At 34.5% G+C, this 12,660-nt stretch overlaps 1 protein-coding gene across 4 annotated transcripts in view; it reads right to left on the bottom strand.

Annotated features, from left to right (window-relative positions):
• Pola1 (DNA polymerase alpha 1, catalytic subunit) overlaps positions 1-12,660 on the bottom strand; it is a 308,468-nt gene that overhangs the window by 148,625 nt on the left and 147,183 nt on the right. For 3 of the 4 annotated variants that reach the window (XM_070040692.1, XM_070040688.1, XM_070040690.1), the window contains 2 exons: positions 4,095-4,273; positions 2,325-2,456 (listed from right to left, as the gene is read on the bottom strand). In XM_070040692.1, the coding sequence (XP_069896793.1) occupies positions 2,325-2,456; positions 4,095-4,273 (311 nt within the window). The remainder of the gene's footprint in view (positions 1-2,324; positions 2,457-4,094; positions 4,274-12,660) is intronic. The other variant, XM_070040689.1, reaches the window with a different exon arrangement.

Consider the following 12,660-nt stretch of genomic DNA (forward strand, 5'->3'; position numbering starts at 1 on the left):
AGAGAATAATTGCTTACTCTCAGTATTAATCTCCGGTTAGATTAGCATCACTATGATCTATCACACTGGACTAATTTAATTAGTTGTCACTTGAAGCACAGTAACAAAAGAAACTCGATGTCACGTCCCTCTGTTGGCAAAAGTTTGGGGTCAACAGGAAACAAAGTACAACCTGAAGGTATACTAGCTTTTTGTATTTGAAACATGCTCAGGATTGCATCATGAAGTGAACAAATAATGTATTTACTTCTCTCTCATCCAGTCACATGAGAGAAGATCAAAAGGTAGAGGAATAAGTTCATTTTGAAAATCGGTATCAATCTTTAACCGAAGGAGTGACATTTGCCTATTTTGATTAGAAATGTCAATAAAGCGACAACAGGAGAACTGTTACTTGCTGTTAGTGAGTGGATAAGACAATTAAAGCAAATGTCCTAGAAACATTTGAGTTAAATTGAAAACATTGAGTTAAATATCTGGATCCCTAAGAGTAGGTTAGGTAGCATAACTGCTCTATTACCACCACAATTCTGTCTCGCTCTCTCTTCCCTCCCTCCAATTAGGTTAGAAAGTCTTTCAGTTGAGGCACATTTCTAATTATACAGAAGATCAGTTTTCTGCTTACTCTCAACTTAGTCAAAACAGATTGTCCCTTCTCATAGAAGGGCATAAATGAGTTTCTTCTAGTATTAACATTTCTACTGTGGAGACTTTGATAGACTAAACAGAAAGAAAACTCAAAATTCTTCCCAAGAGTCAAGAATCATACTCTGCTTAATGTGGCCTGTAAATTAGAAGCTGAATAGTTTGGAGTTGGGTTCTTCATGCTAATAAAGGCCCAACATTTCATGTGCCGAAGGTTTCCCGTACTGAGGAATGTGACCGCACAGATAACCTTTATTCCTATCCAAGTCTTCATTAAATGCAGCACAGCATTATTCACTAAAACTTTTCAAATGTTCCCCAAATGTAGCCATAATTACTATTAAAAAAATCTTGAGGCAAACCTTGCTATTCTGACAAACACAAATTATTCTACGACCAAATCACAATACTCGAACTCTGTTTTCATTCTTCATCTTAATGACCTAATACTTGCTTTTTACATAATGAGTTCTCATATTATGTGAAATAATCTCATTATTTCACATGAATTTCTAAAGAAGAAAGTGGCATACTATATGTTAATTAACATAAGAAGAAAGTATAGAATGCTATTGATGTAAGTCATATCATACCTATGGGAGGTGGGTTTTTTTTTTTTTTGCCTTTATGGGTTCGCTTCTCTGAAGAAGAGACAATTAACTTTCAACTAACAAATATTTTGTTTAAAATGATGTAGTAAGACACTAAGGAAAGGAGAAAGGTGGAATATTTTATAAAATTTGCAAACAAAAATTCATTCACATAAATTGTATTAAAAAAGAAGCCTGACACTGGTGGCTGAAATCAGGAGGATGAGATCTGAGGATCACAGTTTGAAGGCAGCTGGGGCAAAAAAGTCTGTAAGACTCTTATCTCCAATTAAATACCAAAAAGCTGGAAGTAAAGCTGTGGCTCAAATGGTAGAGCACTACCCTTGAGCAAAAAAAAACTCAGGGAAAGTCACCAGGCCCTAAGTTAAAGCCTCAGGGCCTGCAACAAAACAAAACAAATACTTTGAAATAAAAGCATTCTTATTAACCAAGACAGCTCACTCACTGTTTCGGGATTCTTTAGCACATAAGTAGTTAAAAAATACATTCTCTTTAGAATTCCCAGTTGCATTTACAATTAAAAACAATTTCCTCAGAAAACAAGGCAAGGGAGGAGGCAAGTAGGTAGTTTATTAAAAATCACAAATGACTTTATATCTTTATTAAAGACAGGAAATACTAAGATTTTTCCTTATCTGTCCACAGATTGGAGTGATCATTTAATTTCACTATTTAGGTGAGAATGAAAAGGGTTCCTGATTTGTCTTTTTTGAGGGGGGAAAGGGAAGGGAGGAGAGCAGAGCTGAGGACCAAACTCAGGACTTCGTTCTTGCCAGGCAAGTGCTCTTCCACTGAGCTAAACTCTAACCCCTCATGTTTTTCCTAAAAATAAAATTTCATCACTAAAAGTATTGCTCACTAAAAAAAAGAAATGTGTTGTCCATGAGAAAACTAAGTCATTTATCATATTAATAGGCCAAAGTTACAGTTTGTTATCTTTCCATTAATATTATTTCAGCAAAAACTTCTCCTAAGTCCTTTCAAAAATGAATAGTTTCATAAAAACCAATCAAACAAGTCCTAAACCTCAGTAAGTTGTGTATGTCAAACCTCATTATGGATACTTACATCATAGTACTTTTGAATGAACTGTCTAATGTCCATGATCAATTTGTTGCTTAGCTGTACCATAAATGACAGAGGTGAAGCATTACAATCAATATTACTGCAACGATACAAGCTGGGCTCCATATCTGTTCCCTACAGAAGTCAGGACAAACAAGTACAAAAAAGATTATTGCCAGATTAAAAACGTTTCTTATGCATACAATTTTACATGTTTTCTTGGTACATACTTTTTTAGCTTATTTTATTGGTGAATTTCAACTCTATTTTCTTAGCCACTTTCCTGCCAAAGCCTACTTTGTTCCCAAGCATCGTCTATTCTTTTGACATCATCATAATGAAGTACAAAGTCAAAGAAAAACCCCTAAAACCACTATTTTGCATCAAATACTTGATAGACTCCATGGATTAAATAATTTTCCATCTGAAATACCAGTGAAACCATTAATTATAAACATCCTTCTTAGAGATCCTGATCAAAAATTTAAATTTATACTCATTCATTCAAAACATAAAAATAAAGAGCCATTATGTGACATTAGTTTGCTGTCGTTTCAATGGAATTTTAACATCAAAGGCTGAAAACTAAGTGTTGCACCACAAAAGCAGTATCTTTTTTTTTGTCAATTTAGCAAATCTAGGAATATCTACATATTTCCAAAAAATGAAATGTGTCAGGAAAGGGAGGCAAGAGGAATAACAGTCTGAAAGAATAACTATTAGTTGAGAAAAGGTTTTGTTGTGTTGTGTTTTGTTTTAAACAAAGACAAAGCAAACATAATATATAGAGGAAAACTGTTGGGGTTTCTGGAGCATTTGTTTTCCTTCTGAATACTTAAACATCTTGGTTTCCTGCTCCAATCTGGTACATAACCCTACCCGCCACGCTAAGCAATTCCAGGTGGAAGAGATTTTAGAGCTTGACATCGGCTCTTCCACAGTTAGCCCATCTGCAAGTCGTCAAGCCTCCATGCAATTAACTATCTTATTTACAGCTGTAATGAAGCAAAACTCAAGGATTTAGCAAGTATTGCTGATCTGTGTCTGCCTCTTCCTTGCACTTGCTTCCAAAGACTGCTTTGTTTTGATTCAAAAAAATGCAAAACATCTGCTGTTTGTCCAAATTAACTTAAAATAATTACTTTTAATTTAGATAAAGGATGTTCTTTTCTTTCAGTTTCAAGGTTTTACACAGTTCTGCTACATACTTATTTGCCAATGGCTAGTACATGAACAAGACTGCACTGAAATCAAATAGGTTGGCCAAGATTCAAGTTCTGATCCAAGGTCAATGATACATTCTTGGGAGGAATGTTTTCCTTGTGACTTTTAAAATGTCTGATATGCATAGACAGCAGAAAAGATAAGAAGCTACCTTTGTCAAAAAAAGGAGGTAAGGGGGAGGGGGAGATGTGTAATGATAAACAGAAACTTTCCCAAAACATTTAGTTCCTCTTAACTTGATTTAGGATAATAAATAGGGATCAGGAGTGGGGAAATACAGGTCACTAATTAAGAAATTAAAACTATTTTAAGATAATTAAAACTTTTTAAGAAATTCCATTTTAAAACCAAGGTCAAACACTCTGGGAAGGAAAAAACAATAATTTAAGCCCATTTTTTTTAAAGCAGAGATAAAGTTAAGTTGTGAATACAGAATTCATGTAGCTAAATTTCTTTAAGGACACAATGGGTAAGTGCATTATAGGATGCATGGGGAGGAGTCATACTAGTTTGCCCACAAAACGAAAGAAGGAAACAAAAAGAACTAACCGAACCATCAAAGAGAGTATCATAAATATTTTCAGTTCCACACATAGGACATGGACACTTGAATTTTTCACAGTCCTTGTATTTCTCTTCATCGGTAAGCTGTGCTGGACCACCAAGTAGAGCATCATTCTCTTCATCTTTATGATAATGACAAACTTTAAATTGAGTGGTATTAAGTCCTATTAACATAAGAGAAAACAAAATCCCAAAGTATTTAATTTTTAAAAAATATCTCGAAGAAAAACTATAACAAAATCAGTTTAAATACATATACACACACACACACACAATCATTTAAACTCAAGATCACAGGTCCAAGTGATTTCTGTATTTACAAGAGATTATTTTGTAAATAAATCGAACAAGTAACTGCAACACAATACAGAAATATGTTACCAGAATTCAGTTCACAAGCAACTGCTTTTACAGAATTTTTTAAAAATTGTCTTCTTAAAGTTACAGTAAAAGAAAACCCTCAAATGTGCACTATAATTAAGATGTGCTCTTAAAATCATAATGTCACCATCAAAACTATAATAGGAATAAAAATTCCACTAAAGAAAACAGGTTCGCTGCCATTATAACTTCCTCAAGTACAGACACAACTGCTAGCCTTGATTTTCAATGCAGTGGTCGATTTCATCTTGGCTCAGTAGTTAACAGCATGTAGGTTGCACTATAATTCACTAGGTATAATTCAGTAACAGCACCTGAGACAAAAATGCAACATTTTTCTGGTGTTCGGATTTCATAAATTCTAAAATACATACAAAACCAATAGATCTATCATATTTATAGATTAAAACACCCCCGACAACCCTGAAACATAATATACCTTTCATATTTCAATTGAGAGCACTATAAATCAATCAATGAATAGTTTATGCTGTCTTGTTTGCAGAAAGTATTTTAAGAACAAAAAAACATTTTTAGGCCAACCAATTTAATTTTCCTTTGTTCAAAGCAGATGTGTCAAAATTTAATATTTTTTTATAAAAAAGATACTCATATGCTGTAGCATTTTCTTGAAATACTAGCAACTCCTACAGCTCTAGGTTTTTGTAAATCTAAGAAAGCTATTTTACTTATTTTGGGATAAATGTATGTAAGTAATATAAAACAGTAACCAAGCAAAAAGCTCACAAATAACAAAAATATGTCAAAATTGTCATAAATCTATCAACAACTGTGTGGGTAGTCTTAACAGAGGTATTCAGAATTTAGTGATAAAATCCTAAATCTGTTTGGTCAGTTGCCAAGTGACATCTAGGAATTATAAAATACTTCAGGCAAACTCTCACAAAGTGGAAAGGTGATAAAGAATAGAGAGTATGATGACTAAGGTGTGAAGTCTCAGTTTTCTATATGCAAAATGGAGGCGGCATTGCTGACCATACAAATTTGAAGTTCAAATGAAATAAGAAAGGGCAAACCTAATTCAGTGATACCTATCACATGGTAAGCAGCAAATAAATGACACTTTAATAAAAAAAAAAAAAGTAGTAAATCAACATCACATAATGCAGACTATATATATTCACATGAAACAGGTGTTCAAGCTACACACGAACTTAATAGCTACTTTCTGTAGGAATTAAAGCATTTCCTAAAGTGACAATAGATAATAAAAACAAAGAAAACCCACTTAGGACAATTTAAAGATCTGCTCTTCATCGGTAAAATAAATTACTGTAACATATGACACTTGTCCCTAAAACTCATTATAAATTTTTATAAGTTACCCATCTTCTTTGATGGGTAACAAACTTATAAAACAATAAGTAAGCTATGTGACAATACATATGTTCACATTTCAAGATAAGGAGAGGTAGAGGAATTCAGTGGACATGGGATACCATGCCCATGAGCAAGGCTATTCTCCATAGTACAAGCTAACTGTTACTAATTCATTAAAACTGGTTGTCAATCCATTCTCCTATTGCCTTGGTTTATTTTCAATTATGAGGAAGCAGATTTCACCTTTACTGACTATACAATGTATGTGTGTATGGTAGGGGGAGGCCTAAAAAGCAAGCTTTTTTTAAAAAAGGCAAATTTCTTTCATAGTCCAAAAACCAAGGAAGAAAACAATGCTGGCCAGATACAAAATTGTCCAGGCTGTAATCAAGAACCACTTCGTGCTGTTCTTTTTCCCTCCTCATCAGCCAACACTCACTTGGCAGACCTGAGTACATGAACTTGCACAGTGGCCCATGGTGGCATACTGACCACATGAGTTCAAAGTGCTACTTATGAAGGAAATGGCTGCAAGTTGTGAAAAATGTCAGACTTTACAAAGTGTCTCCTCTTTAAATATCCATTACCATGGCAATAATAAAGCCAATGGGCCTAGTTAATTACTTCGGATTTCTTCTCAAACTGAATTTCCTCAGTCTCTTGTGCACTATCAGTGTGTTAAATTTAAAAAAACATATAGTGGGAAAAGAAATGGCAATTATCTTAAAGTACTAGGTATGTAACGTTCCTTTAATACAAAAATGTCATTAGAAACTGATTTTCTTGGAAGGACAATTATAAATTCAACAGGTAAATCAAAAGACTAAATTGTTTTAAGAAAACATGTTTTGTTTAAAAAAAAGATCACTGCTGCTAAAATGCTTTTGTATAAAGTGAAAATTCAAGTTAAAACAAGTCCCAAACTTATCCATCATACAAATTAATTTATCCATATTCACATGAAATTACTTTAAAGTCTATTATGAAATTTAAGTAGACTTAAAAGTTTTACTGCTTATACAGGGAACTCATTAAAACTGGAATGAAACAGAAAAAAAGTATCTAGTGCTGCCACCTAGAGGCAGAGATTTTGAATTTTCAAGACTACAAAATAAGATCTGCTACATAAAACTTCCTTTGTAATTATTGTCACTCCAAAATTAAACATTTCTGTCAGAAATGACGTAGAAGTCAAACCTTTATCACTGCACTGTCCTACATGAATATACATTCTATAATTAATATTAAACTGTTTGTCATACACTGTGTAACCAGATTCATCTTTGAACTAGAGACCTGAAACTGAATTCCAAATTTCTCACCTCTTCTACTGAGAGCTTTCTCTGAACTGGCTGAAAGGAACAAACTTTATAACCCATTTGAAAAAAGAAACTTCTACTAGACTAGTTTTTAATAGGTGATTTGAATCATTTGGTCAGGCACAGAATAAAGGAAGGAATAACCAGATTGGGCTTTGGAAAATATGTTTCATAGAGGAAGATCAAGCTCTGGTTTCCCTCACAATAAGAGCAGAGCAGATGTATGCTTTAATTCAATTCTGACTTGAAGTGATCAAGTCACTTGTGCTGGGATAGGAGAGACAGAAGAGGTAGTGAAATGAAATTAAAATGCTGTCATTTATAATTAGAAAATTTTTAGGATCTCACATTATTTTGGCAACAGGATCAAAGCTCTCATATTTCAAGGATATATTTATAGAAAGTAACATCACAGGCATTGGGGTAGATCAGTTTAGCAAGACTGTTTTTAAGATCACCATACTCTTACCAACCCCCACACCAAAGTGACATTTAGCACAAAATTATTTTCTCTACCATTGTAGTTTCTAACCATTAAAAATTACACCTGTTTTATTTTGTTTTTGCCAGTCCTGGAGCTTGAACCCAGGGCCTAGGCACTGTCCCTGAGCTTCTTTTGTTCAAGGCTAGCACTCAACCAATTGAGCCACAGCACCACTTCCAGCCTTTTCCATTTATGTGGTACTGAGGAATCAAATCCAGGGCTTCAGGCATGCTAGGCAAGTACTCTACCACTAAGCCACATTCCCAGTCCTATACCTGTTTTAAAATGCTCACCCATTCCTATTTACATTGGCAGTATTTAAACTGTTCCAAACTCAAGGTTTTTAGTTATTTGAGAGACTGACACATTTGATCCTTCTTCCAAAAATCCCAAGGTCTCTCTACTAATACAGTTGCAAACTAGTAAACGTAGCGCTCTCTCTCTCTCTCTCTCTCTCTCTCTCTCTCTCTCTCTCTCTCTCTCTCTCTCAAATATGAGAGAGAGAGAGAGAGAGAGAGAGAGAGATATATACATATATATTCATGCAAATAGGAAAAGAAGAAAATATATAAATCAAATCCTAAATGAGTAAAGGGAATAATTCTTAAAGCAGTTGTTAGGTTAATCTGTTGAACTTCTAGTGAAGCCAATTAATGGAACCATATGAAACTCTACAAATGTCTATTAAGAAGTAAATAATTTCTCTTTTGCATAAATCTAGGCTCACGTATGTGACCTTCTGAGAGGACAATGCACAAAATGGAAATTCAGTGTGACTAAAAAAAGTTAGTGAATTTTAAAGGTAAATGCTATATCGATCAAAAGCCTTATACATGAGTACTTAGATACTAATTAACAGCAGAATGAATGAAATGGTATGATCTACCAACAACACTATTTCCCAATGTAGTACAAAGAACAAATACTGACACAAGCAACATTAACATAGTTGATGGATCTCAAAGCCTAGTAAAACAAGTAACATGATAGACAATCACAAAAATATTGTGCTGAGTGAAAGAAGTTAAACACAAAAAGTATACACTTGTAGGGATCTATTTATATAAAATTCTAGAAAAGGAAAAACTAATTTACAGTGACAGAAAACAGATGAATTTGCTTTTACTGGGGGATGTTGAACCAGCAGGAACATGAGAATGTTTTAGGGTGATGTTCAGTGTCTGTGTCCTGATAAAGTGATCATGACACTCTAAGGTTTCAGCATTTCATGATAAATTATACCGGTCATGTAGAAAAGCATGTCAACTAGGTGATCTTTGCAATATACATTTCCAAAGGATGGATCCATATTTAAAATATGTAAGGAATTCTTGTAAATCATTAAAACAGAAAAGTAGAAGACCTAAACAGGCATCTCACAAAATGAAGTGTTTAACTGGCCAACAAGCATGGGAAATCAAGCTTTACTTCATTAGCCAAAGAAATGCTAATTAAATACCACAAGGCTGTGTCACTACATAAATTGAAGATGGGTTGGTAAGAATGTGGAACACTATACACTGCTTAAAGGTGTATAGCTTAGTGGCTTCACATTGGAGGCATCTACTAAAGCTCAATGGACATATTCCCTATAGTCTAGGGACATGTTCTTCTCTCAACAGAAATATATGCATGCCTAGGTTCAATAGAAGACACATGAAAAATCTTCTAAAGAAAGATCTGCTATTACTAATGGTCAAGCATGGAAACAACACACAGGTATTCATTCCTGCAGTACATACTCATATAATGTGGTATATTCACACAATAAGACAGGATAAAGAAATTACAGAAATGAAGTATAACCATGTAGACCAGAAACAAACAAAAAGTACACAATTTAATAATCTAAAAGTAAAAAAAAACTTTAATATTAGAAGCCATGACAGCAATTTTCTGGTGGTATGAAGGGTGATGGAGAAACATGAGGATGGTTCTGGGGAATGGAGTAATATTCTTGTTTCTTGAGCTCAGCATTGATTAAAGCAGTGTGTTTATTTTGTGAAAATTAATCAAGCTGTTTCATTAGCTTTTGTGTATGTATGTTATACTACAAGAAAATTTACACTAAAAAGGTAAAAAAAAAAAGTGATTTCTAAAAAAAAATTTTTTTTAATGAAATAGCTATGAGTGTGTTTCAAAATCCTCATGGATCATTGTGTACCTTCTCAGAGATATACAAAAGATCACCTAAGAAGTAGTTTAGGGGCTGGGATATAGCTCAGTGGCAAAGCGCTTGCCTAGCAAGTGCAATGTCCTGGGTTCGATCCCCAGTACCAAAAAAAAAAAAAAGACCAAAAAAATACAGTTAAAAAAAACCCAAACAAAAGAAGTAGTTTAGCAAAACAAACCAGATTGAGCTTAAATGTAGTCAAGTCTTTTGGATCTAACAATGTACAGAAAATACAGAAGACAGAAGAACTTGTTTAAAGATACCACTCACCTGCAATCCTAGCTACTCAGGAAGCTAAGATCAGAAAACTGAGGCTTAAAGGCAACTTCCTCAGAAAAATCTATGAAACTGTCTCCAAAGTAATCAGCAAAAAGCAGGACTAGTGATTTGACCCAAGTGGTAGAGCACTGGCCAAGCAAGAGAGCTGATCAAGAATGAGGTACTGAGTTCAAACTCTATTACTGTGTGTGCATGTGGGCACGGGTGTAAACATAAGCCCCCTCAATACTTAGATGCAACATAGCAAATGCCAGAATGAAGAATATTCTGTAGGACCAAAAAACTCACTTTCTTTCACAATTGGGAAGATCAAAAAAAGGTAAAAAGAAAGAAAAGCCAGATGCTAGTGGCTCATGCCTGTAATCCTAGCTACTCAGGAGCGTGAGATCTGAGGATCACAGTTCAAAGCCAGCCCAGGCAAGAAAGTCCAAGGGACTCTTATCTCCAATTAATCACCAGAAAACCAGAAGTGGTGCTGTGGTTCAAAGTGGTATAGTGCTAGCTTTGATCAGAAAAACCTCAAAGACAGCACTCAGGCCTTGAGTTCAAGCCCCACTACCAGAAAACAAAAAGAAGAAAAGAGGAATGAACAAAGATAGGGGAGATCATATGGATCCCATATTCTCATTCAAATTAGGAGCTTCTTTATTACTCATAGTTTGATCAATGAAATATAAATATTTACTAGATATGTGATAAAGGAAAGGAAATATGGGTAATCCTTTTCTTCTCTTTTGGTGTGATGTAATGGTAATACTGTAGTTATATTGAAAGGGCATGCCTTTGTCTTTTATGAAGGCAAAATAAAACGAAGATAAAATGACAGGATTCACTTCATACACATCCAGGGCAGAGGAATAAGTCTGACTATAGTTGATAAGTACTGAAGATAGATGATAACTACAAGGAGGTTATGACACAATTCTTTCTACCATCATAAATATTTAAACTGCACAAACTACATGATTCAAACTACCTTTTATACCAACAGTAAGCCTTTCTGTAACCCAGAGGCAAAACTTCAGGGCATTTCCAAAGAAATAATAGTCAACCATTTTAGTTAAACACCTAAGGTTTGTATTAGTAGAAGATAACTCCCAAAATCTTGGTAAGAAACTCTTGATGAACAAACTTTCCTGACCTCAATTTTTTAAATTAATTAATTTTTTATTATCTTTAAGAAGTCATTCAAAGGAATTACCATTCAAGAACTAAGCTGTTTTTAAGTATCTCAAAGGCAATTCTGAATATAAATTTTAACTTCATAATGTGTACAGGTTGAGACCAGATTGTTTGTGATTTTCCTTTATTTTAATTTTAGAACATCTTCATGTATATAAAAAGTTGCCTTGGGTGTTGGGGATTAAGCTCAGTGGAACCGTACTTGCCTGGCAAGTGCAAGGCTCTGAGTGTGGTCTTCAACTCTGGGGAAAAAATGTTGCCTTGGGGACAGGAAATTTATAATATTTCATATACTCCTGTATAATTTTATACAAGACAGTATCTATCCCTCCCTCCCTCCTTTCTTTCCCTTTCTCTTCCTTCCCTCCCTCCCTCCCTGGTATGGTCTTACTAGGTAACCCAGGTAGCCTGGAACTTGCAAGCCTCCTGCCTCATCCTGCCCACTGCAGCAATTACATGTGTTACCACACCTGCTGCATGTTCCTATGTTTGGATTAGGGTTTGTAACATGAGGATCAGGTATGGAATTCTGTACCTGTGACATCATGTCACAATGCACCAGATTTTGGCACACTCAGATTAAGGATGCTCAACCTGTATATTGAAGGCATATTTTCCTGGCTGTGCAAAAAGAATCTCCAAATATTACTTGGCCCACTATTGTACTTCTTAGAAGAAATTACTGGATCTTGTCCATTCATAAAAACTACCTTCTGTAACCTGAGTGTTATAGGTCATTTTTAAAAGGTGAATATGTACTTTCCAATGTAACCCAGAAACACATTGGGTTAAGTGGGTTCTGTCTTGTTTCAACTACTATCTTCTGAGATTAAATTCTAAATTCTCACATTTCTTCCTAATTTCTCAGGACCATTGAGGAAAACTGCCTAGATGTCCAATTCCTAAAAATATATTACTGACTGGAAAGAAACATGCTTTATAATTATTGTATACATCATTATTCCTCTTTGGAGAGTGTGTGTGTGTGTGTGTGTGTGCGTGTGTGTGTGTGTGTGTGTGTGTGCGCGCACTGCTATATATGAAATATAAATTCCCTGAAAGATGAAATTCAAGAATGAACTTTATGCTATTCTCATCACTAGCCTGGTTTGCCAGGTACAGAAGACTATTTAGATACTGTGAATATTTCATCCACAGACTTTAGAAAGCTTTCATTAGAACAAGAGAGAAAGGGGGAGAAAAAAACCTATAGTCTGGAGAACAAAAGCCAAGAGCTCCAAGTTTTAGTGGCCATGTTTCCTATAGGGATATTGTATAAGAAGAGTAATACTATATTTTTTTTTCCTATTCACAGATGGAAAAGAGTAAAATTTTGCTTTATTTAAGCCCAATAGCAATAATCTTACATGGGTTTCAGAAAAATGATACACA

This window comes from Dipodomys merriami, unplaced genomic scaffold, assembly GCF_024711535.1.
Source record: "Dipodomys merriami isolate MVZ:Mamm:240054 unplaced genomic scaffold, mDipMer1.0.p SCAF_3, whole genome shotgun sequence".
In the NCBI taxonomy this organism is placed as follows: domain Eukaryota; kingdom Metazoa; phylum Chordata; class Mammalia; order Rodentia; family Heteromyidae; genus Dipodomys; species Dipodomys merriami.